The following is a 10,000-nucleotide window of genomic DNA, read 5'->3' as shown; positions in this document are numbered from 1 at the left end:
ATATTGAATTAAAAGGAATAAGAAATAATACCAAAAACGTGAACCCATTTAGGAATATGATCAATGAAATCCTTTCATTTTATTACTTCTTTTCTCTTCCCAGGATGCATGCTTCCCTTTGAGCCCATAGGAACCCAGTGCCTCTATGTTGACCCACTGGAGAAGGGGAGCTTCTTCGACATGAGGCTGTACTGCGCCAAGCAGGGAGCTGGCGGGAAACTGGTCAAGATCCCAGATGCGACACAACTCGCAGAAATCATAGCTTACATCAAGGACTCGGGTAAGAAGAATGCCAGGCTGACATCTACTTTGTTTGATACAGATTAGAGTGTTAGGAAACGAATGACCAAAACTTGTGGCAGATTAAGGCAAATAGAATTATGAAATTTTATAGTGTTAGGTTTAGTTTTATTTGTGCCAGTAAGAATGTGACCTGGTCTAGCTGAAGCTGTAATTTCTATTAAAGATAAAATTGGGCATTTTTGATAGAATAGCTGTAATACAAACGACTGATATTCTTAAAGAACAAAGCAGACAATTTTAGGAAAATATGTAGACAATGTATCAGAAGAAAAGAGATTATCTAAATGGTACCGTTACATGATAATGTAAAATCTAGCTCCATAGGATGCTTCGCATGAAAGCTATGTCAGCTGCCTTATCTATTTTAACTTCCACGTATACCAGTGTATTCAAATAAATGTCCTCTAGAAATGCGGATAGATAGTTCTATTCGGGAAAAGATCGATTGATAGATAGATCACCATAAGGCAATTTGCTGTAAACTTGGTTCCAATTCATTGACTTATACTTTCAACAAATGCCCCATGTAGCCAAGACCTGATAGAGACAAGAATAAAAGAGAGTACAAGAGCGAGTACTCTTCAAGCTCAATAAGAAAATGCTTAACCATCTTTCAGAAGAATGGAAGACCTTAGGAAACAGAAAAACCCAAAAGCAGTAATAGAATTCCAGATATGAAGCACAATAATTAGTAGTCGATAACAATTTTCTCTCATTCTCACTACAGGTCTTGACCACGCTCATTACTGGATAGATGCTACTGACGTTGACCATGAAGGGTTATTCACTTGGGGAGATGGATCACCTGTGCCCACAGGGGCACCCTTCTGGCGTTATGACTGTGATGGGGCCTACACCCTCAGACCCCACACAGATACCAACAGCAACTGCGCCATTCTGGACAGCGAATACCACTACCTCATGTCCGATATCTCCTGTATGGCGGACGTAGGGGAGATCCCATTCAGTCCCATATGCGAACAGATCTAACAACAGCCAGCAGTTATCATAGCAATTAGGTCACCTGCACATTTCCTTCATGGCAATGATTGCGTTAGTTTCTTATTCCTTGGAAACAATAGATATTAGATGTTTAATGGAGAATGTAAAAATGATATTCTTCAGACATTATGTTTAATCATCATTATTTATGATGTATCTGATCATGGAGCTTAATTGCTGGCATTTTCTAAGTTTCCTTCATTTTTATGATGTGATCTCTTCCAAGAATTAAAATCTAGTTTCAAAACTAACATTTTAGTAAAGTATTCTTTGCCTTTTCACTACTGGTTACATGGGCTTTTGCACATACGAAATTCATTTGACTGTTTTCGGAATTCTATTTTTAATCAGTTATACTGAGGTTAATTATTGCTACCTGAAGCTTCTTACTTCATGACCATGTTCTTGTACATATTAATGTGGAATCAAATCCTCTTTGTGAGGATAATGTATCCTGGCTATCATCCAAACTTTTTTAATGTCAGCCGAAGGTTAAGGAATTTACTCTCTGATCATGGAATTCATTCTCTACAAGACAGAGCTAGTAATATTGTATAGACTAAAACTAAAATCAAATAATGAAAACCTAACATTTGAATGCAATGCGTGCATGTAGACGAGATAATCTTAAATGAAAAAGAGTTCCTATCATAATGCTTGGATTTTGAAGAGTATATATTCGAAGAAAATATACAATTTTTTGACATCTGACAAGACCTGGGGCTTTCATTACTGATAGGTCAATTACGTTTGAAACTGTGCTCACCATCTTATATAAGTAAATATTTTTTTTATATTACCTGTTAATATTTGTAGCATAATAATCTCGTGAATTAATAAATTGCTATTCACGACCAAAGAACCCCAAATGAAAAGAATGGTAATGCTACAAACAAGCAGAATGAACTCTCTCCTTCATCTAACATTACATTTAACAGTCACTCAAGTGTGGGTTGATATTTGTACAGCCCAAAATACCCAGTATCTTACTAATTTACTTTTTCTAAAGCTGAATAATTGTAAGAAAGGGTCAAAATGCAAATGCAAACCAGAGCACTGTTGATAAAACCAGATAGGGACTACTAATCTCGAGAATTAATGCTATACTTGAAAGGGCTTATGTGTTCGACTATTCTGAAATCTTGGTGTAATGCTCATTTTAATCATTGTTTTTTTTATCTATTCATCAGAGTATCCATTTCTCCTTTTCCTTTACCTACCTTATGTTTCAACGTCTTTCCTTCATACTTCAATATAAACAAGTAATTCTAAATTGACTCTATGTTCAGCCTTTAGCAATCCCATATATTCTACTCTTCAAAACACATTCTCTAAAGTAAGGTTCTACATGCTATGGTATATCCAGCTTTTCTTCTCACCAATCTATTCAGAAAATTCACACCCCTTTCGTCCTGTTCCGTTTAGTCTTCTTTTGCTTGCACTTGTATTGGCTTCATAAAAAGGAATGTACTGGTAAACTGCTTAAATTAATATTTAGCTCTGTCTATTTACATAAAAGATGATTAAAATAATCTCAGTCTATTTTGACATACTATGGATGATCAATTGGAATAATTATACTGAGAGGTAATTGTTCACAAGAGTGACTTTGTACCTTTGTACTGACGAGCTGTATGTCTGAATGTTGTATCGGGTCTCTACATACTGTAACTAGCTGTTATCGAATCTTATGTTTATTGATTTGTCATGTCGTCGTTCTATCTACTGTACTAGGCTGTAGTATATGTCATTATTGTAATTATTATTCATTAAGCTACAAACCTAATTAAAAAATCAGGGAGAAGTCCAAGCACTCATACAGGAAAAATAGCCCTATGAAGAAAGGAAATATAGAAACAGTTAGAATAGTGTGCATGAGTGTACCATAAAGCAAGAGATCTCTCACCAAGACAATGGAATACCATGATACAGAGGCTATGGCTCTACCCATGAATAGAGCCTATTGTGATTTTGGAGTATCATTCTCTTAGAAGAGCTGCTTACCTTAGCTAAAGATCTCTTATGCCCTTACCAAGAGGAAAGTAGCCACTGAACAATTAGAGAAGTGTTAACCCCTTGAGTGAAGAAGAATTTTTCGCTTATGTTAATGTTGTCAGGTGTATGACGAAAGAGTAGAATATGTAAAGTATAGGCCAGACTATACAGTGTAAGTGTGCACAAACGAAAAATGAGCCGTAACCAGAGAATAATACTATATTATTATTATTATTATTAGCCAAACTACAACCACAGTTGGAAAAGAAAGATGCTATTAGCCCAACATGGAAAAATAGCCCAGAGAGGAAAGGAAACAAGGAAATAAATAAACAATATAAGAAGTAATGACAAATTAAATTAAAATATTTAAAAAAGACATTAAAACAGATGATTCACATATAACTATAAAAAGACTTATGTCAGCCTGTTCAACATAAAAACATTTGCTGCAACTTTGAACTTTTGAAGTTCTACTGATTCAACTACCCGATTAGGAAGATCATTCCACAACTTGGTAACAGATGGAATAAAACTTCTAGACTACTGTGTAGTATTGAGCCTCATGATGGAAAAGGCCTGACTATTATAATTAACTGCATGCCTAGTATTACGAACAGGATGGAATGTCCAGGAAGATCTTAATGTAAAGGATGGTCAGAATTATGAAAAATCTTATGCAACATGCATAATGAACTAATTGAACCACGGTGCCAAAGATTTATACCTAGATCAGGAATAAGAAATTTAATAGACCGTAAGTTCCTGTCCAACAAATTAAAATGATAATCAGCAGCTGGAGACCAGACAGGACAACAATACTCGAAACAAGGTAGAATGAAAGAATTGAAGCACTTCTTCAGAATAGATTGATAACCGAAAATCTAAATACTTTCTCAATGAGCCAATCTTTTGTGCAATTGAAGATGACACAGACCTGATGTGTTTCTAAAAAGTAAATTTGTTGTCAAGAATCACCCTTAAATTTTAAAAGTCATATAAAGTTAAAGAAACGTTATCAATGCTGAGATCTGGATGTTGAATAGCCACTGTCCTTGACCTACTTACAATCATACTTTGAGTTTTGTTAGGATTCAACTTCATACCCCATAATTTGCACCATGCACTAACTTCAGCTAGATCTCTATTAAGGGATTCAGCAAGCCCAGATCTATATTCAGGAAATGGAATTGATGCAAAGCAAGTAGCATCATCTGCATATGAAACAAGCTTGTTTTCTAGGCCAAACCACATGTCATGTGTATATAAGATGAAAAGTAATGGGCCAAGAACACTACCTTGTGGAACACCAGTAGTACTATCTGGCCAACCAAAAGACCCAATAACTTTCTAGAGCTAGTATCTCAATGGGTAGCTGGTTTTTTGGACTACCTACTACCTAATCTTATGTTTATTGTTTTGCTTCATGTTGTCTTTAGTGTACCAAGTTAAAATCTTTCATCTATGCTCTCTGAAAATCTTCCTATCAGGTAATGATGGAAAACTATGAGCTAACCCTGAGGAAAATTCAGAGCCGCTTCACAAAACCTTAAAGTCTGATAACTGTAACTGAAATTATGCTTTGATCTTTGAAAACGATTCAACTGAAATATTCTAATTTTTTCATGAAAACTTTGGAGGCTTTCCTTTCTCCGGATGAATGAAAGTTACATGAAATTGACCCTTATACAGAGTACTTTAAAAGTACTAGCTGTGACAATCATAGACCAATCTACATTCCTTCCGTGTTTATTTTTTTTCTCAAATAATTAATAATGGATGTTTAATCCCTTAAGCAAGTTCCAGAATCTTAAAAATTCTTACAGACAGCATTCTTACATAAAGCAATTAGATACTTGCGGTGCCAACTGGTTGTGTCCATGTTAACCTCGACAATAGAGCAATCAAAACCTATTCAATTTCAGTGATACCTTTACTTTTGTTAACCAATGAGCATTTACATTACTGAACTAAATAACTTGGGTCTTTTCTGTGACACCAGAGCTCTTGTTTTGAGGGCCTTAAAATTAAGCCAAGAGCTATCATGTCTGGTGCTATATTGGATACACTGGGTATTCTTCTGGATATTCTTTTATTCTGCTGCATTTCAGTATTCTTTGGTTTGGAAAATAATAACTACGATTATGGCTTCGACTTCTTTAAGACATATCCATTTCGGCCATATGATATTTCATAGCTCATTTCCATTTAATGAAAAACAGTATTTAGCTATTGATGATTTTTGTAACGTCGATAATCTAACGGTAATAAAACTCCTAATCAAGACTAGCCTTCCTCCAGTAACGGCTCACACTCTCTCACCATTGGCCAACTTGAAAATAAACGCAGGGAATGAACGTCAGTCCAAGCTTCAGAAAATGCATGAATTTTCAAAAGCCGGATCCTGCCTGAGTGAGAAATGTAGTTGAAAATTACGCTATCTAGCGAGTATATAAGAGACAGAGGAGGTCCAACCAACGTCATTTGCGACTACTGTAACGAAGGGGATGGACAAGCGACTCTTTACACTTGGTAAGTTTAGAGAGAGAGAGAGAGAGAGAGAGAGAGAGAGAGAGAGAGAGAGAGAGAGAGAGAGAGAGAGAGAAACGGCAATATTGGTATTACTGACGAATAAACCAGAGCAATATTTCAAGAAAGTTTTGGCCTGATAAACAGGTAAAAAATAAGTCATCATGGTTGTTTCTCATGTTTTTTTCTAATAATTTCCCACAGTTGTCTACGCAGTTTTGCTTTCTTCAACGCAGGCAATCGGTAAGATATGATTATTTTTCTACTATGAATTATATAGAAAATCAAACGATTGCCTATTGTTCTGTTCATAACACCATTTGTAATCTAAATAATTCAACTTTAGTTTAATTATCTAAAAATTAAACTAAATACTCAACTTTGTATTTCATTATTTAAATCCAATTAATCCTTATTTCTTTCAAAAATCAAATTCGACCTGGTCAACTCCATCTATCAACACAGAGGAACCCAAATTATCCCTTATTAACAACACAAAAATGCATTACAACCAAATACAACAACAACAAAGGCAGCCGTTTCTAGTCCACTGCAGGACAAAGGACTCAGACATGTCCTTTCATGCCTGGGGTTCGGCCAGTTTTCATCCAACAGCAAATGCAGCCATTTCTAGTCCGCTGCAGAACAAAGGACTCAGAAATGTCAATTCATGTCTGGGGCTTGGCCAGTTTTCATCCAACAACAACAAATGCAGCCGTTTCTAGTTCACTGCAGAACAATGGCCTCAAAACATGTTCTTTTATGTCTGGGGTTTGGCCAGTTTTCATCATAACCAAATTATTGCATGCCAATGAATCAATGATAGGGATTGTAAGTTTACTAACAATGAATTTGCATATCTGCTCACGCCCTTCCGCAGATTGCGACCTCCCTTTCGAGGACATCGGAGGTAGGTGTCTCTTCGTCGATAGCCTTATCAGTGGCAGCTGGTACACCATGAGGCACTTCTGCCGACGTCTAGGCCCCTTCGGAGGGAGATTGGTCAAGATCGATGATGCTGATCTTCTAGCAGATATCATCCGTTACATACACTACTTTGGTACGGTGTATACTCTCTCTCTCTCTCTCTCTCTCTCTCTCTCTCTCTCTCTCTCTCTCTCTCTCTCTCTCTCTCTCTCTCTTAGCGGATGTAGTAAACAGTAACATGGTAAACAAATTCAAGAATAAGTTAGACAAGATCATAAAAACTCTCTCAATGTTTAAACTAATTCGCTCTATCATATAGCAAATGGTGTCTCCGAGAATGGACTATACAGTTTTTGAGACATCCTAAATGCTTGTAACAGCCAACGAAGGAAAGAAACTTGGACTTATAGCATTGTTCTTTTCCAGCTAGGGTTGTAGCTTACATAATAATAATAATAATAATAATAATAATAATAATAATAATACTTAAATCATTATTGAAATTTTGGCTTCGCTCAGGCTGTCATAATCTTTATATTCTTCATTAAATCCTGAAAAACTGCTTAAAATGAAAACAGTCAATAGACATTTTCCCTTGACACATTCTGACCCAGAGGGCTAGAGATAGCAACCACGCTAACCAAATCCCCTCACGACCTTCCTGTCTTCCCAAAGGTCTTAACCGCTGCCACTACTGGATCGACGCCTCGGACGAAGACGGAGAAGGCAATTGGTTGCAGGACGATGGAACATCCGTCCCAATGGGCCCGCCATTCTGGGGATACGACTGTGCAAGCTTCGTGCATCGCCCTAGAAGTGATCCGTCTCTGAACTGCGGGATCTTAGACCACGACAGGCACTACCTCATGACGGATACCTCCTGCCAGGGGGACGTAGGGGAACTGCCCTACAGTCCTATATGCGAGGCAGCGGATATTGTGGTGGAATGATCTATCTATCTATCTGATCTGTTTACGTATCTATTTCTGAACGAATTGTTGAATAAATTGCTAAGAATTTATGAGAGATATTTTTGAAGACACCACTTTAAAGCTATTATACCTGATTAATAGAATGAGACAAAAGAAATTATCTTAAGGTACAAACTCTCTCTCTCTATCTCTCTCTCTCTCTCTCTCTCTCTCTCTCTCTCTCTCTCTCTCTCTCTCTCTCTCTCTCTCTCTCTCTCTCTCTCTCAATGGACAAACAACTCAATCTAATATACGAAGATGGAAACACATACAATATATTAACATTATTCGTCGAAAAATTAATATTGGGGAAAAAAATCCTTGACCATCCAAACTTTGACGGAATAAATACAAGAAACATTAAATTGAAAGGAAATCCCCCAGAATAATAGTCTTATCTTCTCTTAATCTATCAGAATATATGAAATTAATTTTCTGATTGTGTATTATTCCACTTTCCTTCTCGTTTAATAACATCACAAAGACGAAAATAGTCTGGAACATAACAAATCATGGGCCTGACTTAAAGAAATAGTCACGGTCATCAAAAGACAATGTTTTGAATTTGCAAAAGAAATGGAAACAGTTTCCCCCAAAAAATAATGTCGTTTAAGAGAGATACGGGGACAGTATTGATGCAGTTTTTGCCAAAGATCAACTCCCCAGAATTACGTGCAATTTGAAAGTACAGTTGACTTCATTAATTCCGGTACACTTCACGGGGAAGCTAAGGAAGCGTATGACAGCAGCTGTACACTGTAGCAGATAAGACAGCTGTGTTTGGCAAAAGAGTAACTGTTGCAATGCTAAGTTTTAAAGGTCACTCATGATTGGCAGAGGCAAGGGACAGTGACCTTGTCCTAGCAAGCAGGACAATGACCTAGAGACTGACCATATATACATATGATCATCACCCAAACCCCAATCAATCCAAGCTAGGACCAGGGAGGGGCAGGCAATGGTTACTAATGACTCCCTCGGTAGACTTATAGGCTCCCCAAACCCCGCAACCTTAGCTCACAAGGATGGTGAGGTTGCAGCCACTAAAGGAACTAGGGAGTTTGAGAGAGACTTGAACCCCAGTCTGGCGATCACCAGTCAGGGACGTTACAAAATAGGCTACCACAACCTTAGCTGTAAAACAAAGTCGCTGAGCTTGTAAACACGGGATCACAGTCATTGTTATTAATTTTACGAAGTGGTGTATAGAAAAATAATTATAGTTGCTTAACAGGGCTTTGCAATATTACTAAAAATGCTTTTGATTGCGTGTTTACAAGTCAGCGACTTTGTTTTACAGGCAGCGTTGCCAACAGTTTCCTTTTAGCTAAATACAGCGTTACCTGCTACAACGTATAGGTGTCTTGTCTCCCTAGCTTCCCATGAAGTGAACCGGAATTAATGAAGTCAACTGTACCAGAAATTCTAGCCTTAGGCCAACTTCGCAAAATTTGGAGGCTGGGTTGAAACTACCGGAAAACTAAGATTGTAAGGCATGATCACTTGGACAACACACACACACAGGCACGCACACACACGCATTTACACACGGATAATTGGAAAATTACACTTCAACAATAACATCATTAAATGGCTGCAAATGACAGATCCAAACATGTACTATATTCCGTGTAAATCCAAATTGCTCCAAGTGAAAAAAAAAAAAATCGGAAATCTGTCAAATGGATTTTGAATAATTATGCAAGGTTAAAGACACACACACACACATATAGAACCAAATACATATTCGACCACACGCACACAAGGACAATAAAAACTATATTAAGAAATACTGTTGTCGTAGGAATAAAACTGTACGAAATATAATAAAAAAATATACAGTATATATATATATATAGAGACAGATAAAAAGGCTGGTACTTCACGACCCGATAACCTGACAAGGTGCGATGGGAATTATAACAAATGTCTTTTAAGTTACTGATAAATTTTCATCGGGTTTTAATTCTCTCTCTCTCTCTCTCTCTCTCTCTCTCTCTCTCTCTCTCTCTCTCTCTCTCTCTCTCTCTCTCTCTCTCTCTCTCTCCTGTTTGGACATTTCTTATGTTGAGTAATCCTGGATAATTGAACTGCTCCATAAGACAAATGAATCAGGTCACTTACAAACACCCAAGACCTTTACTAGGTAAACACGAACCATATCAAGAAACATCAAATTGCCGTTATCCTATCATGTCACTCCTTGACCTCCCCAAGGGAATGGCCAATTCCTTGGGGATTTCAAAGATCTTATGACAATTGAAAGACCCCAA

General features: G+C 37.1%; 2 protein-coding genes across 2 annotated transcripts in view; both read left to right on the top strand.

Moving 5' to 3' along the window:
• Positions 1-1,659, top strand: part of LOC137616516 (uncharacterized) — a 4,446-nt gene extending 2,787 nt beyond the window's left edge. Inside the window, exons 3-4 of the mRNA XM_068346346.1 lie at positions 104-280; positions 1,031-1,659. Of these exons, the coding sequence (XP_068202447.1) occupies positions 104-280; positions 1,031-1,293 (440 nt within the window). The 3' untranslated portion in view covers positions 1,294-1,659. The remainder of the gene's footprint in view (positions 1-103; positions 281-1,030) is intronic.
• Positions 1,660-5,743: 4,084 nt separating this feature from the next.
• LOC137616124 (uncharacterized) lies at positions 5,744-7,933 on the top strand. The gene is made up of 4 exons (XM_068345799.1): positions 5,744-5,832; positions 6,034-6,072; positions 6,710-6,889; positions 7,432-7,933. Exons 1-4 carry the CDS (start codon positions 5,808-5,810, stop codon positions 7,704-7,706), a joined length of 519 nt encoding a protein of 172 aa, XP_068201900.1. The 5' UTR covers positions 5,744-5,807; the 3' UTR covers positions 7,707-7,933.
• Positions 7,934-10,000: the final 2,067 nt, after the last annotated feature.

The sequence above is a fragment of the Palaemon carinicauda genome, chromosome 22 (genome assembly GCF_036898095.1).
Source record: "Palaemon carinicauda isolate YSFRI2023 chromosome 22, ASM3689809v2, whole genome shotgun sequence".
Classification (NCBI taxonomy): Eukaryota; Metazoa; Arthropoda; class Malacostraca; order Decapoda; family Palaemonidae; genus Palaemon; species Palaemon carinicauda.
This window is presented reverse-complemented; position numbering and strand designations above follow the sequence as displayed.

What these genes read in the sequence shown, in the direction of transcription:
- LOC137616124 (XM_068345799.1), top strand. Translation starts at nt 5,808, where the DNA reads ATGGACAAGCGACTCTTTACACTTG. An exon ending in TTCTTCAACGCAGGCAATCG is followed by an intron (nt 6,073 to 6,709) that starts GTAAGATATGAT and finishes GCCCTTCCGCAG; the next exon opens with ATTGCGACCTCCCTTTCGAG. An exon ending in CCGTTACATACACTACTTTG is followed by an intron (nt 6,890 to 7,431) that starts GTACGGTGTATA and finishes GTCTTCCCAAAG; the next exon opens with GTCTTAACCGCTGCCACTAC.